At 39.4% G+C, this 14,455-nt stretch overlaps 1 protein-coding gene across 2 annotated transcripts in view; it reads right to left on the reverse strand.

Moving 5' to 3' along the window:
* Positions 1-14,251, reverse strand: part of col5a3a (collagen, type V, alpha 3a) — a 58,387-nt gene extending 44,136 nt beyond the window's left edge. The window contains exon 1 of one of the 2 annotated variants that reach the window (XM_084113516.1): positions 13,991-14,251. In XM_084113516.1, the coding sequence (XP_083969642.1) occupies positions 13,991-14,069 (79 nt within the window). In that variant the 5' untranslated portion in view covers positions 14,070-14,251. The remainder of the gene's footprint in view (positions 1-13,990) is intronic. The other variant, XM_084113517.1, reaches the window with a different exon arrangement.
* Positions 14,252-14,455: the final 204 nt, after the last annotated feature.

The raw sequence follows: 14,455 nt of genomic DNA on the forward strand, positions 1-14,455 counted from the left end.
ATACAGTTAGCCAAGGCAAAAAAAGGAACTAGTAAGGTAGAAAGGTAGGCTACTTGTCACCGGAGTGTAACGTTAGTCCTCATCAGAGCCAACAGTGCTTTCATCGTGGAAGCTCTTACATGCAAAACACCGTACATGTTATGAATCTTACACGAAATTCACCTTCATCACAGTGTAACTGATGGTAATGGGAAAACGTGTATCAATGCAACCTGTTTTTAGCTTTGCCTTATGTTACTAGCTCGTTACCAAATCAAACTCAATATATTTTAAACTTTACCAGTATCGATATGCTAGCTTGATAGTGAGTACTAACAGCCATGTTAGTTGTTTATATTCATAATGATAAAGTTAGGTATTTTATTACATGTGATTCTGACATGATGTTACTACATGCACTGCACTCCTCTCCGCTCGGCGCTGGAAAACACGTCCTCTAGCTGTGAGCGGTCGGCATCGCGCGTTCATGTGTTTTGGGGGCGTGGCTTTGGAAGGAGCCCAGAAGGGATAGGGTGGGAGTGAATGGAATAAGTAGCTGTGTTTATTGCAGTCCTGAGAGGACTAGAGACACTCGATTTTTCAGTAACGGGGTAATCTAACTAATTACTTTTCCCGCCGTTACAACGCCGTTAACATTACTGGACGTTAAATGCGGTGCGTTACTATGCATTGATTGAATAAACTGTGTAATCCGAACGCACCCCTGGCTCACACAGCGAGTGAGGAGGTGGGTTAATAACAAGGTAAGCGATTATGATTGGCTAAGGCAGAGTCATGTGTTTCATGGTAGCCAATCAGAGCCAGTGTTTTTACACACATGCCAGCACACGCGCCACACACACACACACACACACACACCAGCTAAACAGAGATTCGATGAAGCAGCAGCAGAGATGGCGAGTCAGGAGCAATCCGATGAAAAGTTGGCATTTTCAAGGTGGAGATATAAGCACTACTTCAAATTCATTGAGGTCAAAGGCAAGAACTAGGGGTGGAACGGTACATGTATTCGTATTGAACCGAAAGAGAGAGAGAGAGAGAGAGAGAGAGAGAGAGGCGCGGGCGCGATCGAAAAGTTGCAAAGTGTTTACATTTGTGTGTGTGTGAGAGAGAGAGAGAAAGAGAGACGCGGGCGCGATCGAAAAGTCGCAAAGTGTTTACATTTGTGTGTGTGCGTGCGTGTGTGTGTGTGTGTGGCGCGGACGCGATCGAACAGTGGAAACATAAAAACATAATCCGTAATTTTGTTTATACAGGACATTCAAACTGCAAAGTGTTTAAGTTACTGCTAATTAAAATTAAGGAAAACAAAGGTTTATTAATTTAATAAATAAACTAATTATATAAAACATATAATGTTATATAATGTGCACAGTCAGTGCACTACAAATAAACTGGTTCAATGCCTTTACTTTATTAATAAAACTTTTAATAAAAAATTGAGAGAGGTTGATTTAATTTGCAGAGTTAAATGCACTTTATATGGTGTAACTGTTTACTTTTCTTACAAAGATAATGCTTGAAGTGCAGGATAAACCTCTTGCTGTCTGTCAACGTGCAATAAATATCGAAAGTTATGTACAAACACCTGTCTGTTCTACTCATTTCAACTGACTTGTGAAAACTGCTAAAAAAAAATCCAAATTCTTTGACATATAGCAACTTTTTTTTTTACTTTTTTTTTTTTTTACAGTAACGCAAATAGTTACTTTCCCTGGTAACGAGTTACTTTTATTATAGAGTAATTCAGTTACTAACTCAGTTACTTTTTGGAACAAGTAGTGAGTAACTATAACTAATTACTTTTTTAAAGTAACGTTCCCAACACTGCTGGCTGCAGTTCACTTAATAGCCAGGTGTCGCTAATAACAAGGGTTTCTCAATTCTACATATAGCCACTTTAAAAAGTCAGAGCCAGATTTACTAAACAGGGCAAATTAGCGTGAGAGCGCAATTCCAAAAAAGTACAGATGGGAGTAGAAAGTTCTGCATGTGATCTACTGAGGCACAAATTAAAGAACACAGCAGCAGGATCATTTCCATAATGACCAACGCAATCTACCAAGAGAAGCGTTAAAACCTGTTTTTTGGGCCATAAATAATAATAATAGCCGAGCCTGATGGTTCTCACAAGCCAACGGGACAGATAGGGAAGCTCTAGCCAGGCTCCCAAAAACTGAACCAGCGGGGTCATTTGAACCACAGACGTACCCACGATGGAGCAGCGAGGCGGAATGACCAGCCCAGACGTGGGAAGCGGAGCGTCCCGGTGTGGGGGCACGGTCATATGCCGCGTCCTGACAGAGGAGGCCAGGGAAGGACGAGCATTCCGCAGCGACCTCCTCTGACAGGAGTCTGGCAACAGAGGGGGACGAGAGTGGCGAGTCAGAGCGTCGCACACTGCCATCCACGGCCTCTGGGGGCTCAGAGATGGGAATGTCAGTTCTTTCTTTAAGGGAGAACAAAATATTCTTCCCCAGGGGAAGGAGTGGCCCTGCAACCACCTCCTGTGAAGAACTGCAACCCATCTCTGAGCTGCCCGTATCAGGAGCGCCGCTTTGCCTGGTGTTTGGCAGGCTGCGGGACTGGTACGGGCTGGGGCGCCTTCCTCATCGAGGGCAGAGAAGGCGGAAGAGGCCACTGAGCAGCCGCGAAAAGTCAAAGGAGACTTCCACGAACTCATGACCTCTTCATGCACTTCCGGGAAGAAAGGAATTGGAATTGCCCCCAAAAACCAATCATCAAGCATTGAGCGCTCGGGACATGGCGGAGGGTTCCACAAAAGCCCGATGCTCACGGCTGCCCGGGAAAGCATGGCAGTCAGTTCTGGATCAGACTCGGGCAATGCTGGCACCCCCGAAGGAGGCAGCACACCTATAACTTTTAATTTGACATTATTATAAAGTGTATTTTTAAAAGTGTACTTTAAGGGTGTTAAGAAACACAGTAGTCAAGAAAGTGTGCTCTAAAGTGGCCTTTTATTTTAATTATATTATATTATCTGCAAGTACAGTTTTTTTAAATACACTTTTTAAGATTTGAAGCACAATACAAGTCAACTATTTATATAGCGCTTTATTCAATACAGATTGTTTCAAAGTAACTTTACAGTGATAAAAGGAAAATTATGTATTTTGGCTGTTGTTCAGTTGAAGTCAGTTCAGTATTGATTCAGTTATGTAGTTCTATGGCTAGGCTAACAAACTTGGGAAGTCTACTCAATGTTGCATGTGTGTGTGCGTATGGAAAGAATACTAGTTAGGAACACTGCAAGGAATTTGAAGCAAAGGAGCCTGATGGCCCTGCAGCTGTATTATTCACTAAGCCAAATCCCCTTTGGGTCACAGCAAGAACGAACAACAAGCTGAAAGTTTGGCTGCCGTTAGTTTGCTAATTTGCAGCCAGCTCAAAGTGCGCTGATCTACTTGGAAGCTTCAAGATGCAGTCACGTTCAAATCAAGGGCCACAGCTGGATATCGATGGGGTGTCATTATGGGATAGAGTTATGACACAGTCTAGTCTGAGATAGTTAAACACACACCTGACAGCTGACACCTGCCAGCACCTCTTTCAAAAAAATGTCTCCCTGACTTCCACTGTCCAATGTTTACAATCAAATGAAACGCATTCACAGGAAAGTTATGAGACATACATTTTGGCATTTATAAATAACTGCTGCTGATGTTTTACTGATATTTTACTGAGGTTTGCCTAACCACAATCCTTGGCATGTGTGTCAGATGCAACGCGGACCCTAAATTTAAATTGCCCTCCTGTTTCCATGGCCCTTCTTTCTCTCCTCTGTTAATTAAACATGTGGGAAGAGTTTATCCATGCCAACCAACTGCCTGCCTGAAAAAAAGTACTGCATTTTATGGCATTATTTATTTGTTTAGCAGATGCCTTTATACTGGGTTTGCTCAAAGCATGGCAACAGACTTGTAAAAAGGCAGTACAGAAACACAAACACAATGGAAAACATCAGGTACTCATTTTCAGACAGTACTGTGTCAATTCATCTTCCATTTATTACATTACAAAGACCTTGCAAATAAACAGTTCTCGGCTCAATGCCCATTGTCTCTCAAACACCCATAAATGCGCCACCCAACTCAGCCACAGTTGTTAAGTTTACCAGTCTTAGGTGAAATGTATTTGTGATAAGTGATATGGATGATTGGGAAAATACAACCAATTGAGGGGGCTGGTGTTTTTTTCCTTTCTATAAACTATTCTTATGCTCTCTTTTAAATACACATGTACACATACATTTGTAGACACATACACACAAGCGCATGCAGAAACAGGTCAGTAAGTCACTGATGTTTATATGTCTGAGCAGCCATGTAATCTGCGTCAAAATAGGCCCAATTATCACAGGACTCGGCCTAGCAAGCATCAGACATCTTGACTCAACATCTCAGTCACATCTGTTCCAAAACCATAATTCTGACTGCAGTTTAATCCAAAACCAGTCAATTGTGAAGTCTAACAAAACAAGGAAATGGCCCTGACAAACCATATGAAATACATACACACAAATGTATAAATCCTGTTTTTACCATATTTTTTTATTAAATAAACACAGCCTTGATCAATATTAGAGATTTTTTTTAAAAAACAGTGGTGTGTGTGTGTGTCTGTGTGTGTGTGTGTGTGTTTAATCCAAAACCAGTCAATTGTGAAGTCTAACAAAACAAGGAAATGGCCCTGACAAACCCTGTGAAATACATACACAACAAATGTATAAATCCTGTTTTTACCATATTTTTTATTAAATAAACACAGCCTTGATCAGTATTAGAGTTTTTTTTTTTTTTTAAACAGTGGTTGGTGTGTGTGTGTGTGTGTGTGTGTGTGTGTGTGTGTGTGTGTGGTCATGGTAAACCCTACATTTTGAAGACAAAATGTCCCCACATAGATGCCAATATATTAAATCATTGGGAAAAAAATGTTTGTCCCCATTAGGGAAACAGCTTATAATTCATACAATGTGATGTTTTTTGAAAATGTAAAAATGCAGAAAGTTTTCTGTGATTTTAGGGTTAGATGATAGAATATACAGTTTACCCACTTAAACCACGTGCTCAACATGTCAATATAATTTGTCCACCAAATGATGAGACTGAAATTCTAGAGGGAATGGTTAAAACACAGCACTGTTAAATATCTGCCCTCTGACCTCAGAGAAATTCACATGACAGTAATAACAGTGGCCCATTGGTTTGAGAACAGGAGGAGAAATGCCTCCTCTGAGTGAGAATTCTTCAACACATTCCCAAGATACTCACCAACTCATGGTGAACGTGTTCATAAATGCTCTCAAAACAAAGCATCCCAGACACACAACGTCATGTTACTTCTTAAGGAAATACAACTGAGTGGTGCATCAACATTTATGACATTAAACCAATAACATCTCAAACTAACTAAAATATTCTGTGAAGTAAGAATAGCAATGTTTGAGATATTGCATGGGAAACCAGACTATTACGTCTACAAAAAACCTTAAATGGGTACAAAGTCATTGTGTTTACAAGGGCATCAGTAGTGGAATAGGAAATGAAACTCACATGCCCAAAATAAACCCTTCTACAAAATAGACTGAGATCTCCTGAGGTCTAGAAATGTTCCTCCCCCATCATCATGAAGGGGCCTGGGGCAGGTGGCTGGACGCCATGTTGGATATCCGGAGCCAGTCCCGAAGTAACATGATGATGCTCTGAATGTCCGCCAAGAGCCAAACCTGAGTCAAATCACATTCATCAGAGGTTGTGAAACCCAAGGCGGTGCAACCTGTCTACCTGTATGCTTCAGCCAAGTGCTGCTCTCACAGGTCTACCTGTAGCCATGTCATCTACACCTGTCTGGGTGCGGCCGTCTGGCACGTATGCTTCATCTGCTGGGTTTATACAGTAGAGACTGCTTTCAAGCAACACCTCAAATAACTGCTGAACGAATTCAAGATTTATGCGAGTTAAACACAAAACTGCAGCAACTGCAAATTACTTTGAATGCTTGATGATTGAACCTGCTCATCCCACAAACACATTTATATGTGTATCTAGCACTAAAAGGGATAGTTCACCCAAAAATAAAAATTCTGTCATCATTTACTCACTCATGTCAATCCAATCCTCTATGACTTTCTATCTTCTGTGGAACAAAAGAAGATATTTTAAAGAATTCTCCATTGACGTCCATAGTAGGAAAAACATACTATGGAAGTCAATGGGGGTGCGTCAACTGTCTGATTACCGACATTCTTCAAAATATCTTCATCTGTGTTCAACAGAAGAAAGAAACTCATACAGGTTTGGAATAACACGAGGGTGAGTAAATTATGTCAGAATTTTCATTTTAAAGTTAATATTTAAATGTTCTAAATTGCAACGTCATCATTACAAATGTATGATTTCAAATATTTAGTTTATCATGAATGCTTGTTCATCTCATCTCAACTCATTCTTTAACCATATTTCAAAAGTAATTGTGAAATTAAATATAAAGATGTACTTAAGTCCTCAAGTGTGTCAAAAATAAAAGTTCAGCCAGTTGCATTTAATCTAAATTTAAACTATAATACATTTAATTGCCATGTTTCTGAAAACATTATATTATTTATATTACATTAAGTATATTCTATTAAAGTATATTATTTACATTATAAGTATTAAATGCTAAAGTGCACTTCGTTTTCACAAGGGTATCCCATTAATGGATAGTTACATTGCATCCCACTTCCCCTATGCATTGGGTTTCCAAAAGGAGTCAGAAAAACATCAAAACAGACCAACTCAAACATTGAAAATACTATTTTTAGAACATTATATGATTACTATTCCAATCTATCTCAGTAAACTGTGACTGAACCGGGTGCGCTAATATCTGTAACATAACACATCGTGGTTTACACTGGCTGCACTCGCCATGAACATGCTTAGAGCATCAGCCTTGTTCTCCTGCTGTCTCCGCAGTTCTCATACTGTCCTGCATCTTTATTTACTAAAAGAAGTTCACTTGGGATGGGAGTCCTGATTAAAGGATTATCTGTAAAATACACTATGATTTAAGGGAACTCCTTTTAGTGTTCATCATTCAGCAGAGGCGTAACTTTGTTTTAAAAGGTGGGTGGGACAAGAGTGTGTGTGGAGAGGAGGGAGTCGCTAAAACAATCATACTGTATATCAGTGGGTACAATAACAATTGCAGGAAAAAGTATCATTACGATGTCCAGAAATCAATTTCAGTAGTACATTCAGTAGTACATTACACGTTTAATTTATCAACATAGAAGTCACGTTTAACGTGATAGTTTCATCCTTACTATATCACAATATATTGTCAGTCACAAGATTCCTCACGTCAGTACATAAATACATAGATCCGCAATACATTTTTGTGTGCCCTAATAGTCTGGTGGTAGTGATTTTGTTAAGCGTATCAGAAGTCCTGGGTTCTAATCCACCTTCGTATTTTTTTTTTTCTCATTAAAACCAAAGATGTTCATCACTGATTGCATTTCAAGAGTAGGGGCATGTTTGTGTGCAATTTGTTTTGTGATTTCATTTAAACAAATAGAGTCTCTGCATTGACGTTAAGCAATAGATTGAAGCACTCGTCTGGCACAAGCCACTAAGATAGCACAGTTGCCTTCTGCCACTGATAACAGTGGCAACAAATACTCAGCTTGATTTCAAGAACAGCACATTCCAAAGCCAGAACACTTCTTATTTAACAAACAAACAAAACTAATACTCTGACAGTCAACTAGTGATGCTTCTTTTTTATTAGGTACATCCGTGCCGCGAGATGAATCATAAAGTGGTGGGGACGTCCCACCCATCCCACCCACAAATTATGCCTAATGTCAGTCAGTGTTTATCCTCCCAAATTGATTCCACGGGACCACAGGAATATTTATCACACTGTGATAATGACTCCAGCAGTCCACTAAGTTTAACTTGATATGAAACACTATTGTAATTTTACATACAAGCAGACAGATTTTTGTGTCTAAACCTGTGACAAACAACATTCATCACCCTTCTGAGGTTGGATATAATTGAATTACTGGTCTTGACCCCTGGCCTCAAGAGGCCTGGAGGCTGGAGCCATACCCTATAGACAGCAGGAGCATTGAAGCGAGGAGAGATGGAACAAAACAGCTCAGACATGCCCCAAAGGCACTCGAGAAACGCTGTCCCAGCCCACCACCCCTCAGCCACGGTCACACACTTTAACACTCTTTCCACATTAGACAAACAAAAAATTTCCTTCTGTGTGGTGTTGGGTCCTATTTCACATCGTTTGTCTTTCAACATACTGTTTTGTTTGTTCATACTTCTCCAAGAAAGCGTAGGATGGTGGTTTAATGCGTGGAAATAATCAACTGATATCTCCCCATTGGACTAACGCTAAAAGAAACAGATGGACAAACTGCTCAACAAAAACGTTTGTGAGCTTGGAGCATAAACGTGATTGAGATTTGAGTCCGGGTCTGTTTCATGTTATCGCTAATGTTTGGAAGTCGTTCAGACTGGTGGCTGGATGCTGTTAGGAAAAACCTGGAATCTCCCCCACCACAGCAGCAAACTCTTCCCCTTTTGGAGTCACGCTCCACTAAACCCACAGTTTGGACGGAACAAGATTGTTTAATACCATTTCATTTTGCGCAACATGCAACCAGATCCCCAGCTGAAAATAAAAGAACCCTTGCCGAATCTTCTATTTCTCTATGAGTTGAATTTTTGATGGCAGTGGGAACAGCATGTGGGCTTAGAGACGACGCTGTGGAGCACAGTGGGATACTGTATCCAACGCACTTAGAGTCTGGGAGCTGCTGAGTGGATGACACTATTGTGCCAGGGAGCTGAGCATCATTACACATCAGTCTCACATTCCTTTGACTGTAAAGTTGGTTCTGTGATAATTGCTCACTGTGAGACTTCCAGCCGGGCCCACTGTACGTGGGACCACAAAGGAAACACCTGCATCTCTACAGTATATCCCTGACTGAACACTGCCACTCCAGTTTACACATTAAAACACACAAACCCTCCTTGTCTAAGATACGCAAGCGCACTGGCACATCAGACAAAGCTTTCCATTAGGCAGTTACTGTGAATTCCATAATGAACAGTTGTAAGTAAAGGTGCGGTCAACATTTACCGTTGTTTAGCGGATTTTTGTGGGCGAAATCCAGTTTCCACAAGATCGGAAGTGGAAAGATTTCCCCACGCAGATTTAGTAACTGGTTCAACTTGGTCATATGGATTCATCACTCTGACTAACAGAAAAATGCTTCGCAATGCACTACTAAAACTGCACTACATATAATCAGATTTAGTATAAAATATTCATTTGGCATGCTGTCCGAGGAGTTCGGAATTTCCAGCAAAGAAGAATACAGCAGTTTATATAGGATAGAGATTCATAGCATAGTCAAAATAACATGACATATTACTTGTGATCATCCTTTAATTTAATTGGTTCAATTTTGTGCAAAACAACATCCACCTAGTCCCTCTGTTACTGGCAAAGCCAATTTAGATATCAAATTCATCCGAATCGTCAAAACCATGGGGTATGTCATGGGGCTATTATATTTGAATAACTAGCCATTGTCTCAAAGTTTCCACTATTTCGACACACCAACCTTGATCCATTTTGATCTCAATTGTTAAATGTTAGGCCTGTAAGTTAATTTTTTTTAGTTATGGTTAGTTTTTAAAAATTCCATCACAACCGCCTGTGTGCATGTATATTATAAATGGAGTATGCTTTGAAACGCTATATGGACAACTGTGCACGTAAAGTATATTTTGGGCTTGACTCAAGCTATGGTGTGATTTCAGGTTTGACAAACAGTGTTCAACAATAATCCCTTTTCAAACCCCCTTTGGTGTCCCTAGATGTGCTGAAATATTTGCTTATCTATCTGATCTTTGATAAGCAAATGACAATCTTTGCCTATCTAATTGAAATTTCACAATTTCAGAATCGGATCAAACACTATTGTCTCTTTAAAGAGTGGAAATTGAGACATTATAGCAGAGACAGGCCACTCATACATATATGAATAGGAGAAATCGCAAAGTTAAATGTGACTGTAGTCCCATGTTACAGTTAAAGTCAGCATGAAACTTTTCTTCTTTATTGTGATGTATATCTGAGTGAAATGGCTTCATTTTGGCCTGGACTTCATTTTGTCCATGGGGAATTGATTGGATGGTTGTTGTTTGCTATTGCTGTAATCTCATGAGTGAATTTACAATTGTTGTCAGATTTATTTTTTATTTAATCTTTCCCCATTCAAGAATACAGGAGCTGCATGACTAGAAATAGTTGTCTCAGGTACTTATGAATATGGCCACAAAGTGAACTGAATTGGGAATTTTTGTGGAAAACAGCAGGAGAGGAGATGAGTATCATGATGTACATAAGGACATCACTCCTCTTAAAGGATCATAAGGCCTTTGATGCAAAATACAGTATATGGCAATATAGAAAAGAACATGGAGCTCTGCTTCTGTGAGCCAGATGTTTGTATTGTTATTGGATGGATGACACATTTTGCACAGCAGCACCATTGGCCCAAGTTCATCAGCAGCAGGGAGGCATGTCTGTTTAGAGAAAGAAAGGGCTCTTTTGAATGGAAACTCCCATACTCATTGGCCTCTTGTCTTTAAATATTCTCATCCATACTGTTTCATGTATTTGTTTGTTCAGTGGGATCAAAAGGAACATGCATGGCTGCTCTACTGCAGGAGATCCCAAACAGGCCGTGTGAAAGGTGAGGATCGGGGGCAGCAGAGCGGGAGGCTCGAACAGGCATATGGTAACACATGATAACCATAAAGAGAAGATGCGACATCGGAAATAGTCCTCTTAGAACTCAATTCCTTTGAAGAAGATGGGACAGATAGATTGGATATAAATATGGGGAGGAAGAGAGAAAGAAGAATCACAAACAGAAAAATTGCCTTTGTTCTCCATGTCAGACATGACAACAAACTGTGGCTCTAAAGTCCTAAGGTTAAACACATGAAACTCACACCAGACTTTCTCGGGGTGATCAGGCAAATACCCGACAGCTGACTCAACTAACCACATCCTGCTCCGTCATTTCAGGATCCACTGTTGCACCAGACAGGAGTGAGACCACTACGGCTGTGCATCTCGCATCTCCTTACATCTCTGAAAATGCCTTTCATACCGAGATGAAGTCTGACTTATCTGACCTGATCAACATTTATAAGGAATATTAATTTTAAAGGCATTTGTTCCAGAAACATTTTTCGTTACGCTGGTTGAAAGTCTCTTCACATCCTGATAGCAATCACTATGTTAAGTGGTTTAAATATATATAGCCTATATATATATATATATATATATATATATATATATATATATATATATATATATATATATATATATATATAAAAGTGCGTATCTATAGTACGAAATTTATTTTTCGTGCCATTTATTCGCCAAAAATAGATGCACGCAAAAACTATTTTTGACGTATAAATGGCACAATAAATAAAATTTGTGCTATAGATACGCACTTTCATGAGATCGGACTGGTATTTCCACACCTCTGTGCACCTGCTCACACAGACATCACTCTTCATCAGCACGTTTCATGCTATGAGTTAGACAGAGACCACGACCGAAACAGCAGCCGCCTTTTACAGTTCCTCCTGAAACAAACAACCAGCTTATGCTGCGTTCACGACATAACTACTGTAATTTGGAAGAGATTTTAGAAACCCGTGACGTTATACTCGGAGCGGTTTGTGACTCGAATTTATACATTTCAATGTCAACACTATCAACTCCGAAATGAATCCGCAGCAGTCAGGTGGTACAAGTCAGAGCTCTTTAAATTGTTTATGTTAATTATTATTGTAATGTAATGTGCTTTGAGACATGAGGTAGTTTAATGCCGTCTCTCGAGTCGTGACTCTTTTGTTTTGCTCCCTGCTGTGTGTGTTCATGTGTTTTGAAGGAGGCGTGGCTTTGGAGACGCTCTGAAGGGAGGGTGGGATCTTATGCTTTCAAAGCTAGCCTCTCTGAAAATTGCCTACCCTACATTTAAGGGATATTGACTGCAATTAAAAATCCTGCCCATTTATCTATATCTTCCAGCAGCACTCAAGCTGCATGAACTGAAGTTTGTGTAAAACCTGACGATCTTGTTCTCCAGCGTGATTTGAGGTGATCAAGAACATATTGAGTTTCAATGAAAGCAAGAACATCAGACTGTCTGTAAAAAAAAAAGTCACATGATCAATTATCACTAAATTGAATAGAAATTTTTCATATCATATTGTTTCTTTGTTCCATTTTTTCATTTACTTTATTTGCAGGCTTAATGTTTATGCCTATACAGGTTGCACCACCCCTCACTTACAGATACATGTGAGTGTCAGTAACTTAGATGCACTGCACCACATTTAGAAAAGGCAGTGATTATATGCTCTATACTGTATGTAATCACTATAAACATGCCACTGACCTTTCCACACCAAACATAATAGCAGCATGTATTGTGTAATATTTGTATGCTTGTCATACACATAAGAGACCACCAAAACATTGCAATTATGATATTTGAGTATATTTTTTTAATAAATCATAATTAATAAATCAATATAATAGAATAAGTTACTACACAATACAAAACCATTTTTCAATTGCCCACATCTTACGCAGCCTGGTCTGGGGTTATGGTGTTGACATATATACTACATTTGTACAATAGCACAGTTGGCCAACCGCCCAACAGGAATTTTAATCTACTGGAGTAGGTCAGTAAGCACTCATTCACCTGTGTCTCAAGTCAACGTTAAACTGTTTCACAACAAACCGACATGGGTCACGAGTAAACTCAAACACGACTTGACACTCTGCTGGAGAATTCCCTTCCTTGACTATTCCAACTATGTAACTACACCTGATTAATGATATTACCCGAATAAAGCATAAAGGGATGAAAAAGCAAATAATTGGTTTAATAGAAAAACAGGACAGTGTTGTGAATTGTTACACCATCAGTTTGACCTATTAGATGGGTCACATGCACATGACTACTACCTTCCTAAGGTGACAGTAGAATTAAGTCTTTGTATGTAGTGATGGATGTTAAATTACAGAACTAGTATCATCTGAATCAGCAAGTTTGTGAGTTTAATTTGATATATAGCTAACCAAAATCAGTTAAAAAAAAAAAAAATTGAAATGTCACATCTGATCAGACTTCCCAGTGTAAGTCTTCTGGACACACAAAGATTGTGCAGACAGTGTAGTTGATGTGAGACTGAGTAACGAATTCTAAAATTGTTAGGGGAAAAAAAATTAGGGTGGGGTTATGTAGAGTCATGAAGGGGTACTATGTTTGTTTTTTTTGTTTTTTTGTTTTTTGTTTTTTTTTTGGCACAAAAATCCAAACATTCCATTTAAAAAAAAAAAAGGGTTGAAATATTATTGGAAAGCGTAATCGTTTGTTTGTTTGTTTGTTTGTTTGTTTGTTTGTTTTTTAACTGTAGCCTATTCTGTAATTTAATACTTAAGACAGCTGCAAAGCACCGAATAAATCACGCAAAAATTAATATGCAGTCTAAACTATGAGTAAGTGGAGTACTATGTTGGAAATGCCTCTTTTGGGAAATTTAAAGCGCATTAGCGGCTGTCAGTCATCCTGAAACTCAATGAACAAGTTCAAACCGGCGGAACAATGAATATTCAACATTTATCTCAAGCTTCCCCCACAAGCTCGTTATAAAATGATTAAGGGAAAAAAAATTCACACGATAACAACACATTCTGTACAACTTTTCTAAAACATGCTATTGACTCCGCATCTGTAGCCTATCAAGTGCACAGGAGATAAGTATGCCATGTCCCAAGGTTTAAAAGTATTATGAAAAGGCTAAAAGCACAAGTGAAAAACTATTGTTTTAAGTTTTTATGTAGGCTAGTTTACCTGTTTGCGTCGTTGTGGTACACAGAGAGAGAAGAAGCGGTATAATCGCGCAGACCGCAGTGTCCTTCAGCCGCCTCATGTTCAGGACCCGTTACCTCCACTCACGCGCTTTATCAACACCAGGAGATTACGACTGAGAAAGCCTACAAGCCATATGCTAAGAGAGAAAGAGAGAGACAAGTGCTCCGGTCTGTAGTTGCACAAGATGGAGAGGCTTTTTTTCTCTGAGTATCCTCCTCTCCTCCAAGCTCTGTCCCTCTCATTCAGTTTCTGCCTCCTCTCACTCCTTTCCAAACTTTCTCCCACGTCCCCTCCTCTCCCTCCAATGATGCGTTTATCTCCAGACTCCGATGTTTAACGGTGCTCCCACAGGACACGTGTCAGAAATTGGATGTTATATGATGTTGCTTGTGTTTATACCATAATACAACCTAATGTAGTAATACAGTGAAGTTTTAAAGTAAC

This window comes from Abramis brama (assembly GCF_963993115.1).
Source record: "Abramis brama genome assembly, chromosome: 1".
Taxonomy (NCBI): Eukaryota; Metazoa; Chordata; class Actinopteri; order Cypriniformes; family Leuciscidae; genus Abramis; species Abramis brama.